At 44.7% G+C, this 15,316-nt stretch overlaps 1 protein-coding gene across 5 annotated transcripts in view; it reads right to left on the bottom strand.

Moving 5' to 3' along the window:
* Positions 1 to 15,316, bottom strand: part of HECW2 (HECT, C2 and WW domain containing E3 ubiquitin protein ligase 2) — a 453,200-nt gene that overhangs the window by 172,423 nt on the left and 265,461 nt on the right. For all 5 annotated transcript variants that reach the window (XM_075317832.1, XM_075317831.1, XM_075317833.1 and 2 more), the window contains 2 exons: positions 14,221 to 14,390; positions 7,830 to 7,972 (listed from right to left, as the gene is read on the bottom strand). In XM_075317832.1, coding sequence (XP_075173947.1) covers positions 7,830 to 7,972; positions 14,221 to 14,390 — 313 coding nt within the window. The remainder of the gene's footprint in view (positions 1 to 7,829; positions 7,973 to 14,220; positions 14,391 to 15,316) is intronic.

Here is a 15,316-nt window from a genome sequence, read left to right as displayed (position 1 = left end):
CCTAAAGTATTAAGAAGTATTTCAGGCACAAAGAACAATGAGCTTCACATGTTTGGATTAATTATCTCTTTTTCCAGCCTTTTCTGACTAATTAAGACCCTCCCCAAACTTGTGAACAGCACTCCTACTTGGTCAACATGGGAAAGACAAAAGGAGCATTCTAAGGCCATCAGAGACAAGATCGTGGCGGGTCACAAGGCTGGCAAGGGGTACAAAACCCTTTCCAAGGAGTTGGGCCTACCTGTCTCCACTGTTGGGAGCATCATCCGGAGGTGGAAGGCTTATGGAACTACTGTTAGCCTTCCACGGCCTGGACAGCCTTTGAAAGTTTCCACCCGTGCCGAGGCCAGGCTTGTCCGAAGAGTCAAGGCTAACCCAAGGACAACAAGGAAGGAGCTCCGGGAAGATCTCATGGCAGTGGGGACATTTGTTGTGAATGTTAGTTATGTTTTGGCTGCTGGGAGGCTCCCTCTGGTGGCCAGGAATGGTTTGGACAGAGACCAGGTGTGTTGTGCAGTGGGTGTTTCCTTTGCTAACTCTCTGCTTATTTAAGTCCTGGTCTGATTGCAGGCTGTTGCTGGATGTCAGTTGTTCTTTGTATCTCTAGCCTGCTTAATCCTGCTCTACACCACATCTACTCCAGATAAGTGCTTGCTCTTTATTTATTGTCTGGTTCTTTTGCTTATCAGGGTTTGTCATTTGTTGTGGTTGGTTTCAGTTTATTTCCTTCCAGGGATTTTCCCCCTCAGTGGATTGTTGAGGAACGCCCTGCAGTTCTGTGTGGAGTATAGCTCCTTTGGGTCCATGTGTTTGTGGCTTGTTGAATTTGTTATAATTCTTGTTTTCTGTTCATTGGTATGACAAGGGCACCTGGTATAGGACGGAGTTCAGATCGAGCGATCTGAGGGCCTTTTTGTACTATCAGGAAGTTGGTATTTTGCAGGGTTTTTCTCTGGCCACCATCAGTCCCTTTCCTTTCCTTTCCTATTTTAGTCAGCGGGGGCCTCACCTTTTGCTAATCCTGTCATCTACATGTGTATTGTGTTTTTCCTATAGCACCGCAGTCTTTGAATGTGGGGGGCTTGCTATTCTTGTCTATTTTCTGAGGCAGAGAGTTATTCATCTTTCCTACCTTTAGGATAGTTAGTTCTCCGGCTGGGTTCGCGGTGCACAGGATGTTAGTTCACCCCTCGGCTACTTCTAGTTGTGATGGTTAGTAAGGGGATGGCGGCCAGATTAGTTGCCAATGCTCTTGTCACCTTTTGCCAATGATTTGTGGTGGTCTTCCATAGTTCCGGATCATAACAGACATTGGTTTCAGTCAATACCATAAGTAACGTACTCCACCGCAATGGTCTCCGTTCCAGACGAGCCTGTAAGGTACCTTTACTTTCAAAGCGTCATGTCAAGGCTCGTCTACAGTTTGCTCATGATCACTTGGAGGACTCTGAGACAGACTGGTTCAAGGTTCTTTGGTCTGATGAGACCAAGATCGAGATCTTTGGTGCCAACCACACACGTGACGTTTGGAGACTGGATGGCACTGCATAAGACCCCAAGAATACCATCCCTACAGTCAAGCATGGTGGTGGCAGCATCATGCTGTGGGCCTGTTTCTCAGCCAAGGGGCCTGGCCATCTGGTCCGCATCCATGGGAAGATGGATAGCACGGCCTACCTGGAGATTTTGGCCAAGAACCTCCGCTCCTCCATCAAGGATCTTAAGATGGGTCGTCATTTCATCTTCCAACAAGACAACGACCCAAAGCACACAGCCAAGAAAACCAAGGCCTGGTTCAAGAGGGAAAAAATCAAGGTGTTGCAGTGGCCTAGTCAGTCTCCTGACCTTAACCCAATTGAAAACCTGTGGAAGGAGCTCAAGATTAAAGTCCACATGAGACACCCAAAGAACCTAGATAACTTGGAGAAGATCTGCATGGAGGAGTGGGCCAAGATTACTCCAGAGACCTGTGCCGGCCTGATCAGGTCTTATAAAAGACGATTATTAGCTGTAATTGCAAACAAGGGTTATTCCACAAAATATTAAACCTAGGGGTTGAATAATAATTGACCCACACTTTTATGTTGAAAATGTATTAAAATTTAACTGAGCAACATAATTTGTTGGTTTGTAAGATTTATGCATCTGTTAATAAATCCTGCTCTTGTTTGAAGTTTGCAGGCTCTAACTTATTTGCATCTTATCAAACCTGCTAAATCTGCAGGGGGTTGCATACTACTTGTAGGCACTGTATACACACAAACACAAACACACACACACAAACAGTATATGAAAAAGTGAGTACACCCCACACATTTTTTAAATTACTTTATTATATCTTTTCATGGGACACCACTGAAGATATGACACTTTTTTTTTTTTTAAATCAAACAAATGTTATTAGGCACATTACAGTCATGTCAGATCATGGCATCAGCAGAATGCAATATATATCAAGGTTTCTTTATATAACTAAAAACAGCCCATCCCATTTACCCCTCCCCCCAATACCACTATCCCCTTTAAACCCCCTGGTGAGAAAAATTTGTAATACAAGTCATACCATATACAAGATCATAAAAGCAAACAAAGAGCACATGGCTGGCAAGCTCATCAGAAGCCAAAGAAGGACTTTGAATCCACTCACCCCATTGTTTACTGAACTTAGAATGGCACATCTTTTGATATATATTCTTTTCTCAATTACAATGGTATTATTTAGGCTGGCAATTATTCAGAGAATTCTTTGCCATGAGGCGCCATGCTGAACTTCCTGTTGTCAGCATGAAAGAGAGTGAGTGATGACACCAAATTTAACACATCTACTCTCTATTCAAACATGAGACCTTTAAATAATAATGGGTAGAGAGATGAGTTAACCCAAACTGTAAAGTTCAGTGTTCGTACCAAGTACAGACTTTACCAAAAAAAAGTGTTCAAGTTTGGATGAATTATGTATGGTAACCGCTCAAGCGAGCATTGGTGTGCTTAGGTACGGTCAGTGCTCTACCCAGTGTGAGCCCCATGCAGTGTTAGAATGGCTCACAACTAAGGTTAAAATCAGTGTTATCAGCTGTAGTGTGTACAGAAAAAAAAATTGAAAAACCTCCGCCCTCCCTTCCCCAGAAGACCGGGGAGACCCGAACTGCCATATCAGTGACTTCCAATGGGATTCAGGTCAAGTCCAGGTCCCGAACTGAACAGTCTAACTTCTCCTGCCAAACTCGAACTTCAACGGGTCTACTCATCTCTACTAATGAGTCACATGACACCGAGGAGAGAAAATGTCTAATTGGGCACAATTTGTTTTTTTTCACTTTGGAGTGGACTCACTTTTGTTGCCACCAGTTTAGACATTAATAGCTGTGTGTTGTTATTTAGAGGGCACAGCAAACTTACACTGTTATACAAGCTGTACACTGATTACTTTACATTGTATCAAATTGTCAAATCTTCAGTGTTGTCCTATTAAAAGATATAATAAAATATTTACAAAAATGTGAGGGATGTACTTTCTTTTGTGATATACTGTATATATGAAAATTCAAATTACCTCTTCTTGCTCCCTGTTAAAAATAAAGAAATAAGCATATCTGGTATGGCTGTATATGTAGAAGTCCGGTCTATTCAAAATACTACATTAATCAACCCTAGCAATAAATACTATAGCGAGAGAGAAAAAAATCTACGGTAAATACCAGAATTGTGGTTTCCAGGCAATATACATCGCTAAAAATACAGCAAGAAGCTATAAAAATGTTGTATGTATTCCAAACTGATATCAATAAAACAACTCATCATATGAAAAGCAAAAAGGCAAGTCTTCACACAGTTCGCATGACAGAAAAAAAAAAAAGTTACTGGTCTTTGAAAGTGGCAACAGAAACATTTTTTTTATTTTGTTTTTAAAAATCTTGTGAATTTTTACCACAAAAAAAACACAAACCACCTTGGGGCACCATGAATTTTTGTTACATCCCAACAAACATTCCAAGGACTGTAGTAAGAAGTAGGATGTGACTGGAAAGGCCTCCTTATTTCTTCTATTCATTAACTAACTGATGGTGCACAACTCGGATCCAAACCCATAATATGAAGACAGATATTTGGCAATCCAATATTCAAAAAATAAAATAAAAAATTCTTTCAATATTTATTACAAAGCTGTGTGCAATCCAGAAAAAAATAAATGTTTAACATTTCAGTCACTACCGGACCTTCAAGAAAAAAGAAAGAAATCTTAAAAGGTGTCGCTAGACGTACAGAGAATGAGGCACAAAGACTAAAGCAACAAAAAGGAGCAAGTTAAGGCCGCTTTACACACTGCGATATCGGTATCGATATCGCTAGCATGGGTACCCACCCCCATCGGTTGTGCGACACGGGCAAATCGCTGCCCGTGGTGCACAACATCGCCGAGACCCGTCACACTACTTACCTGCCTAGCAACGTTGCTGTGACCGGCAAACCACCTCCTTTCTAAGGGGGCGGTCCGTGTGGCGCCACAGCGACGTCACTAAGCGGCCGCCCAATAGAAGCGGAGGGGCGGAGATGAGTGGGACGTAACATCCTTCCCCCCTCCTTCCTTTCTCATTGCGGGCGGGACGCAGGTAAGGTGAGGTTCCTCATTCCTGCGGTGTCACACGTAGCGATGTGTGCTGCCGCAGGAACGACGAACTACATCGTTACTGCAGCAGTAACGATATTCGAGAATGGACCCCCATGTCACCGATGAGCAATTTTGCACGTTTTTGTGACGATGCAAAATCGCTCATAGGTGTCACACGCAACAATATCGCTAAAGCGACCGGATGTGCGTCACAAATTCCGTGACCCTAACGAGATCGATTTAGCGATGTCGTAGCGTGTAAAGCGGCCTATACTCAAGGAAAGTGGAGAAACAGAAATGATGAATCAGGGCCATAGTATTGTTATGCTTTCCCTTAGTTCAGTGGCTCTAAAGCCCCAATACTTTCTTAAGCACTTACAGTGGTGAAAAAAAGTATTTAGTCAGCCACCAATTGTGCAAGACCTTCTACTTAAAAAGATGAGAGAGGCCTCAAATTGACATCATATGTAGACCACAACTATGAGAGACAAAATGAGAAAAAAAATCCAGAAAATCATCTTGTCTGATTTGGCAAGATTCTTTTTGCAAATTATGGTGGAAAATAAGTATTTAGTCACCTTAAAACATGCAAGATTTCTGGCTCTCACAGACCTGTAACTTCTTCTGTAAGAGGCTCCTCTGTCCTCTACTCATTACCTGTAGTAATGGCAGTAAGAGACAAGAAAAAATTCACATTTCCCTACAATAACAGCAAATTGCCAATGTCTTGAGACAGCAAGGCATCCCTACATCATCACGATTACACCGGCACTATGTTTAGCTGTTTCTTTGATGTTCTAACTGTGGAGTTCACAGCATTTTTTTAAGCACTGGAGCAGCACTTCTAATCTAAGGTCCCTGTACTTAATATTATACTTACCTGCCGAGTCCTTCCCCTTTTATCAGTGTCGCTTAGGTCTTGTGACGTCATGTTGTCACCGCAACCTTTTGAGAACCCTTACAGTGCACAGTATAGGTTTGAATTATGTTCACACATAGAGACTGAAGACTTGTAGCCTAAGGCTGGAGAAAACCTTTAAATTACATATCAATATAATCTGAAAAATTTAAATATAACTATTGTATTAGATTTGTAAAGGAAAGGAAGAGTTTTTAAGAGATAAAAGGTAAAAAAACTAATTTTCAAAATAAATTGTTGCATGTAAATGAAGAATAACATAATTTCAGCCACTGACATGACTTGTGTTGTCACTAGTTTTAACTTCTGCAGGTTTTATTTCTTAAAAGGGTTGTCCAAGTAGTAGACAACCCCTTCTCATTCCTCAAGTGTGCCCCTGTAAAAATAACAAAGTCTAAAATCACCTCTGGTGCTGGCGCAGTTCCAGTGATGTTGGAACTCGTGGTCCTGGGGCCTACATGGCATTGTTATGACATGCTAGCCCTTCCTTCTCCCCACCTTTAGATGTTTAAGTAATTAGAAGTGAGTGCTGCGGCTGCCACTCACTTCCCGTCAATTACTTAACCGTACGAAGGAGGGGAGTATAGGTTTTTTATTTTTATGGGGGCGAATATGAGGAATGTGAAGGGGTTGTCCTAGTAGTGGACAACTACCGTATTTCTCGCTTTATAAGACGCACTTTTGTTCCCCCAAATTTTGGAGAAAAGTAGGGAGTGCGTCTTATAATCCGAATACGGGTCCAGGGGAGGTGGGGGCAACTCTGGAGCGGTGCTGGGGGAGGCTGGTAGAGGCAGTGTTAGATCTCCTGTTCCCGCTCATATAATATGCACTGCCGCTGTCCATCACCGTGGTGCTAAAACCGCACGGCGGCGATGTCCTGGGGGAGCGGCGCATATTATATCTGCCTGTGCCCCCCCCTTTGATCGCACATGCCCCCCCTCCCCGTGTTAGATATGGCCCCCATGCTGCTGCCCATCCTAAAATAAAAAAGCTTTACTTACCTCCTCCAGCGTGTCTCCCCGATCTCCTTGCTGCCGCTGTGATCAGGCACGCAGAAAACATGTCACTCGGCTGTGCCGATCACTTGACCGGCACCGAGAACCAGGAAGTGCAGGCGCTCAGCAGCACGGAGGGAGATACGAGGGATTACAGCGCTGGAGAAGGTAAAGTAAAGTGTTTATTTTACTATGGGCAGCAGCATGGGGGCCATATCAAACACAGGGGGACGTGTGCCAGCAATAGAAGACCTGTGTCAGCTGTAGGGGATGTGTGCCAGCTATAGGAGACCTGTGCCAGCAATATGGGGACCTGTGGCAGCTATATGGGGACCTGTGGTAGCTATAGGAGACCTGTGCCAGCTATAAGAGACCTGTGCCAGCTATAAGAGACCTGTGCCAGCTATAGGAGACTTGTGCCAGCTATAGGAGACCTGTGCCAGCTCTATGAGACTTGTGCCAGCTATAGGAGACATGTGCCAGCTATAGGAGACCTGTGCCAGCTATAGGAGACTTGTGCCAGCTATAGGAGACTTGTGCCAGCACAGGGGGACATGTGGCATCACAGGGGGATGTGTGCCAGCACAAAGGGGCTATATTCAATATAAGGGGGCCATATCCAGATTAAGGGGGCTAATTTTATGATGGAGGGGCTATAAGAGACATATACCCTATATAATTTGTTAGACGGGTACTGTCATTATAAGACGGACCCCATTTAACATTAAAAAAAAAAAATCTCTTTTCCATCACCAAATTTGGTGGTGGGTCTTATAATCAGGTGCGTCTTATAAAGCAAAAAAATACGGTATTTTAATTTGCAATTGATTCTCAGCTGGTGGGAGAAGACAAGCTGTTATGATGATTCTTATTCACAGCACAGCACATAGAGAGGATAATTGCTCTTTTTAAAACAAATACATGGAGGAAATCATACAGTGGTATTGAGCAGTGTAGATGTGAATCCAGCTCAGCACAATCTTTCTTTTATATATCTCCCTCTGCTTCCTTCTTCCTCTCCCCTCCTCTATCGATACAGTATATTAGGAGGTGTAACATGACACCTCACTGAGCTGTTAGTCTGTCTTGAGCAAGACAGATTTTATTTTTCAAATGGATAAGTTCAGGAGGCACAGAAGAAGGGAAGAAGTAGTTCCTAAGTAGAGAAAAAAGTAAAGTTCACGGATGAGATACATTTCAAAGTTTCTTATATTTGCCTGCACTATTGATTTATGGAAAGCTTATTGAAAGTACAATTCCCATTTAAATTATTAATATATTTGGTTAAGAAATGATAAATAGTTACCCAATTGCATGTCTTTCCAACAGCCTCTGCACTGGAATAGTCAATTTCCCAAGAAATCTTTTGATGATGGGCCGACTTTTGGCAAATTTATCTTTCAGTTCAACTTCCAAAACATCAGTAAGAAGAGCAACAAAGGAATATTTCTAAATATAAATGAACTAAGTTAGAGTGAGAAACAATCTATGAGTATATTTGCTTCTAACAATATTATTCCATTATTCCATTAATCTTGCCTTAATGGGGACAGATAATCAGTTCTATCTAATAGATCTTACAGATCAAATAATTTAAAGGGAGTCTGACACCTCTAAGCCTCAAATTAAATCACACATTCACTCTCCACACATTGTCACTGCTGCATTGCTATCTTTCTCTCCTGTCTGCAGCAGCTGTTCGCTGCATAAAGTTGATATAGTAGTGGGCGGCTTATACTGACAAAAGAGATGGATGAGAGCGCCAATAGCCGAGCACACACGCAAAATGACACAGTACAGTCACCCCCCTATCCTGACAGCATTGTCTGCCCACTAATGATGTCAGCAGCGAGTGGCCCCTGCAGATACAGTGCTGGCCAAAAATATTGGCACCCCTGCAATTCTGTCAGATAATACTCAGTTTCTTCTTGAAAATGATTGCAATCACAAATTCTTTGGTATTATTATCTTCATTTATTTTGCTTGCAATGAAAAAACACAAAAGAGAATGAAACACAAAAATCAAATCATTGATCATTTCACTCAAAACTCCAAAAATGGGCCAGACAAAAGTATTGGCACCCTTAGCCTAATACTTGGTTGCACAACCTTTAGCCAAAATAACTGCAAACAACCGCTTCCAGTAACCATCAATGAGTTTCTTACAATGCTCTGCTGGAATTTTAGACCATTCTTCTTTGGCAAACTGCTCCAGGTCCCTGAGATTTGAAGGGTGCCTTCTCCAAACTGCCATTTTGAGATCTCTCCACAGGTGTTCTATGGGATTCAGGTCTGGACTCATTGCTGGCCACTTTAGTAGTCTCCAGTGCTTTCTATCAAACCATTTTCTAGTGCTTTTTGAAGTTTGTTTTGAGTCATTGTCCTGCTGGAAGACCCATGACCTCTGAGGAAGACCCAGCTTTCTCACACTGGGCCCTACATTATGCTGCAAACTTTGTTGGTAGTCTTCAGACTTCATAATGCCATGCACACGGTCAAACAGTCCTGTGCCAGAGGCAGCAAAGCAACCCCAAAACATCAGGGAACCTCCGCCATGTTTGACTGTAGTGACCGTGTTCTTTTCTTTGAATGCCTCTTTTTTTTCCCTGTAAACTCTATGTTGATGGCTTTTCCCAAAAAGCTCTACTTTTGTCTCATCTGACCAGAGAACATTCTTCCAAAACGTTTTAGGCTTTCTCAGGTAAGTTTTGGCAAACTCCAGCCTGGCTTTTTTATGTCTCGGGGTAAGAAGTGGGGTCTTCCTGGGTATCCTACCATATAGTCCCTTTTCATTCAGACGCCAACGGATAGTACGAGTTGACACTGTTGTACCCTCGGACTACAGGGTAGCTTGAACTTGTTTGGATGTTAGTCGAGGTTCTTTATCCACCATCCGCACAATCTTGCGTTGAAATCTCTCGTCAATTTTTCTTTTCCTTCCACATCTAGGGAGGTTAGCCACAGTGCCATGGGCTTTAAACTTCTTGATGACACTGCGCACCGTAGACACAGGAACTTTCAGGTCTTTGGAGATGGACTTGTAGCCTTGAGATTGCTCATGCTTCCTCACAATTTGGATTCTCAAATCCTCAGACAGTTCTTTGGTCTTCTTTCTTTTCTCCATGCTCAATGTGGTACATACAAGGACACAGGACAGAGGTTGAGTCAACTTTAATCCATGTCAACTGGCTGCAAGTGTGATTTAGTTATTGCCAACACCTGTTAGGTGCCACAGGTAAGTTACAGGTGCTGTTAATTACACAAATTAGAGAAGCATCACATGACTTTTCAAACAGTGCCAATACTTTTGTCCACCCCCTTTTTTATGTTTGGTGTGGAATTATATCCAATTTGGCTTTATGACAATTTTTTTTTTTTTCATTGAAGACAAATTAAATAAAGATAATAATACCAAAGAATTTGTGATTGCAATCATTTTCAAGAAGAAACTGAGTATTATCTGACAGAATTGCAGGGGTGCCAATACTTTTGGCCAGCACTGTAGGAGAGTGGAGAGAGAGCACAAATGCACACACTGATACTGTGTGTACTCTCATCTTCTGCAGTGTCTGTGCATGAAGGGCTGGGATTTGAAACTAGGTAATGTGAGTGCCCCAGAGCAAGCACCATCAGTCAAAATATGGGAGGGGGTGCTAAGGATGCTAGGCGATGGGGAAATGAAGTAACCCGTGACCTTGGCCATGACAATGTTGCACCAAGGAACCCTTATTTACATATATAATTGAAATTTTATATACATTATATATATATATATATATATATATATATATATATATATAATTGCCTTATTCTGTCTGTCTGTCTGTCTTGCTCCAAAATTGTGTCCTTACAGTGACAACCGTCGGATTGGCCGCTGGGCTCGGCCTGGCCCCGCCCCCGCATAGATTGGCTGTTTGGCCAGGCCACGCTCCCTCACACTGTGCAGCTAGGCCACGCCCCATCACGCTGTGCCGCTAGGCCATGCCCCTCATGCGGTGCCACTAGGCCACGCCCCCTCACGCAGTGTCGCTAGGCTACGCCCCTCACGCGGTACCGCTAGGCCACGTCCCTCACACTATGCAGCTAGGCCACGCCTCCGCACTATGCCGCTAGGCCATGCCCCTCACGGTGCCACTAGGCCACGCCCCCTCATACTATGTCACTAGGCCACGCCCCCTCGCATTGTGCCGCTAGGCCACTCCCCCTGACACTATGCCGCTAGGCCACGCCCCTCACTATGGCGCTAGGTCACGCTCTCACACTATGGTGCTAGGCCACACCCCTCACACTATGGCGCTAGGCCACGCCCCTCACAATATGCCGCTAGGCCACGCCCCCTCACAATATGTCACTAGGCCACGCCCCCTCACACTATGCAGTTAGGCCACGCTCCCTCACACTGGCGCTAGGCCACGCCCCCTCACACTATGCAGCTAGGCCATGCCCCTCACACTGTCGCTAGGCCACGCCCCCTGACACTATGCCGCTAGGTCACGCCCCTCACATTATGCCGCTAGGCCACGCCCCTCACACTATGCCGCTAGGTCACGCCCCATCACACTTTGCAGCTAGGTCACGCCCCCTCACACTATGACGCTAGGCCACACCACCTCACACTATGCCGCTAGGCCACGCCCCCTCACACTATGCCGCTAGGCCACGCCCCCGCACTATGGTGCTAGACCACGCCCCCGCACTATTGCGCTAGGCCACGCCCCCACTATGCCGCTAGGCCACGCCCCCACTATGCCGCTAGGCCATACACCCCGCACACGTTGAGCACCTGTACACCTCCCCCCAGGACAACTCCTCCCATTATACTCCTATTATACTCCTCTCTGAGGGGTTTGCAGCATGGGGGATGGAGCACGATGGGGGGTGAAGCATGGGGGATGCAGCACAATGGGGGGTGCAGCATGATGGGGGGTGCCCAGAATGGGGGGGATGAAACACAATGGGGGGTTCGCAGCATGGGGGATGGAGCACGATGGGGGTGTGCAGCATGGGGGATGGAGCACGATGGGGGGTGCACACCTCCCCCAAAAACACACACACACCGCCACACACGCACCGCACAACACACCACACACTGGCAACCACAAACACCCCCCTACACAGACACTCACACACACAGACAACGCCGCACACACACAACACACAAACACCGTGGCACACACAAATATACGCACATACCGCGCAACACACCCACATTGCACAAAACATACCTCCCCCCAAAACACACACGCACCCAACACCCACACGCACATTAACTGCGCAACACACACAGCACCACACACAGACAACACTGCAGACACACAGCGCTCCACAAACAACGAAACACACAAACAACACCGCTCTCACCCCCCCACCCAGACAACACCCAGAACATTTACAGCGCCCTACACAAACACTTGGCAACTACACACAACAACATCTATATATATATATATATATATATATATATATATATATATATATATAAAACAAAAATCATACATTAACTATACAATAAATTCTAGAATACCCGATGCGTTAGAATCGGGCCACCTTCTAGTATATATATATATATATATATATATATATATATATACTAGTCGTAGTACCCAGGATAGTAACTGTCTCTCTTCGAGTTTCTGTCTGTCTGTCTCTGTGTGTCTGTCTCTGTCTGTATCAGTTTCTCTGTCTCTGTATCAGTCTATCTGTCTCTCTCTATCTCTGTGATTCTATCTCTGTGTCTCTCTCTTTCTTTGTGCCTGTCTGTCTCTCTCTATCTGTCTGTCTCGTTCCAGGGCTGTTTCTTTCCAGGGCTGTCTCTTTCCCCATCTGTCTCTTTCCCCTTCTGTCTCTTTCCAGGTCTGTCTCTTTGCCTGGCTGTCTCTTTCCAGGGCTGTCTCTTTCCAGGGCTGTCTCTTTGCCGGGCTGTCTCTTTCCAGGGCTGTCTCTTTCCAGGGCTGTCTCTTTCACCGTCTGTCTCTTCCAGGGATGTCTCTTTCCAGGGCTGTCTCTTTCCCTATCTGTCTCTTTCCCCTTCTGTCTCTTTCCCCGTCTGTCTCTTTTCAGGTCTGTCTCTTTGCCTGGCTGTCTCTTTCCAAGGCTGTCTCTTTCCAGGGCTGTCTCTTTCCAGGGCTGTCTCTTTCACCATCTGTTTCTTTCCAGGGCTGTCTCTTTCCAGGGCTGTCTCTTTGCCCGGCTGTCTTTTTCCAAGGCTGTCTGTTTCCAGGGCTCTCTCTTTGCCCGGCTGTCTCTTTCCCCGGCTGTCTCTTTGCCCGGCTGTCTCTTTCCCCGGTTGTCTCTTTCCCCAGCTGTCTTTTTCCCCGGCTGTCTTTTTCCCCGGCTGTCTCTTTCCCCGGCTGTCTCTTTCCCCGGCTGTCTCTTTCCAGGGCTTTCTCTTTCCCCGTCTGTGTCTTTCCAAGTCTGTCTCTTTCCAGGGCTGTCTCTTTCCCCATCTGTCTCTGTCTGTCTGTCTTTTTCTGTCTCTCTGTCAATCTCCCTACCGACACCAACATCATATAACCTCACACATAACCTTCAACTAACAGTTTATTTTGTTCCTATAGCAACCACTGACAGTTGCTATTAATAACCTATAGCTCCCACCTCCATTCAGTTTAATGGCGGCAGGATTTTAGAGACTAACTGTAAAGCACGGGGTTACATTTTTCTGTCAAAACATAGTCTAAGATGTTCCCTGGGTCACATGAGGCGCGTCTGTGCAAAATTTCATGATTGTAAATGCGGCGGTGCGGATTCCTTTAGCGGACATACACACATACATACACAACACACACACATACATACACTCAACTTTATATATATATATATATATATATATATATATATATATATATATATATATATATATATATATATAATTGCCTTATTCTCTCTGTCTGTCTTGCTCCAAAATGACATCATTACAGTGATGACCGTCGCCACAGCACGTGCGCTAAAGAGCCTGCGACCAACGGCTTAGCTAAGGCTCCCTGCACAAGTAACCAGGGTACACATCGGGTTACTAAGCAAAGCGCTTTGCTTAGTTGCCCGATATTTACCCTGGCTACGTGTGCAGGGAGCCAGCGCTAAACGGTTTATGCTGGTAACCAAGGTAAATATCGGGTAACCAAGCAAAGTGCTTTGCTTAGTTACCCGATATTTACCCTGTCTACGTGTGCAGGGAGCCTAACTGAACAGCCCGAACTACGGGCCAACAGGACGATGCTCGACACTTCACCGCTCGGCTCCGCCCCCCCTGCACTCCGCATGTATACACTGAACACACCCACAACCATACACACACACACACCTGGATAGTCACCTGTCCCCAGCCATGCAGTCCCCGGCACTGACGTCCTCAGCGCCATGGGCCAGCTCACTATTTTCTATTGACTTTTTTTGGGCAATGCCTATAGCTTAATTCTTAGAAATGTCACATGTACTTCTTGCATTGATATGTGCAACTGATAACAATGAGAGTACTTTGTCATTATTAACACTCATTTTTGTTAATATATTAATGTTTTTGTTGTGACTTTTATAACAGCAATATTTTGTATCTGATTTTAATATTTTCTTTGCTTTCATACTAAGTCATATATGAAATATAATATGAATCATATGATATTAAGTCCATTAGTCTTGTAAGTGATTTTGCATTTGCAAATTATCAACACACAAAAGATACATAATATTTTTGATACCTCTCCGTGCCATATTGGATTTGTAGTATTTGCAATAATTGTTGATCTCTTTTCTTGACCATGATGGGCAAAAGTTGGAAAAGTACTCTTTTTCCCAGGACGAATAGACATCTTTAGATAAGGGTCCGGATTAAAAAACATCCCTTTCTTTAGCCCCACAGCTCTAATATCTAAAAGATCAAATAAAATGATAAATATCTCATAATATTAAAAAACTGTGCAACAGAGAGATAGCTTTGTAAAAATATATATATATTTTAAGCAAATTTTGTGACATGCTAGATCTGTGTATCAAGGTTCAGAGGAAAAAAAAAGTCCATTGACTTCAACCTTTAATTTAACTTGTTGATCCAGAAGAAGACAAAATCCCCATGAGGCAGATGATCATTGTCCCATATTATGCGGGCGTCACACGAGACGATCTATCGTGCGATGCATCGTCGGGGGTCACGGTTTTCGTGACGCACATCCGGCATCGTTTGCAACGTCGTTTCGTGTGACACCTCCGAGCGACGCTGAATTTGTCACAAATCGTGAGTCGTGTACACGTCGCTTATTTTTAAAAATCGTTTATTTTTCATGGCGCCGGTTGTTCATCGTACCCGGGGCAGCACACATCGCTCCGTGTGACACCCCGGGAACGATGAACACAGCTTACCTGCCTCCCGCGGCACCCGCCGGCTATGCGAAAGGAAGGAGGTGGGCGGGATGTTTACGTCCCTCTCATCTCTGCCCCTCCGCTTCTATTGGCCGGCGGCTGTGTGACGTCGCTGTGACACCGAACGTCCCTCCCCCTTCAGGAAGAGGATGTTCGCCGCCCACAGCGAGGTCTCTTAGCAGATAAGTACGTGTGACGGCGGTTTAACGACTTTGTACGACACGGGCAGCGATTTGCCCGTGGCGTACAAACGACGGGGGCAGGTACGATCGCTCGTGCGATCGCATGATAGATCGTACCGTGTGACGCCCGCATTAGGCGAAAACTCCTGACTCCACATTCAGCAACCAGACTAGATCCCTGGATCAACATCCCATCTCGAAAATTTAGTATGCATAACTTTGAACATTATATTTTTTTTTGAAGAATGGCATCCAG

Source organism: Anomaloglossus baeobatrachus, chromosome 7 (genome assembly GCF_048569485.1).
Source record: "Anomaloglossus baeobatrachus isolate aAnoBae1 chromosome 7, aAnoBae1.hap1, whole genome shotgun sequence".
In the NCBI taxonomy this organism is placed as follows: Eukaryota; Metazoa; Chordata; class Amphibia; order Anura; family Aromobatidae; genus Anomaloglossus; species Anomaloglossus baeobatrachus.
This window is presented reverse-complemented; position numbering and strand designations above follow the sequence as displayed.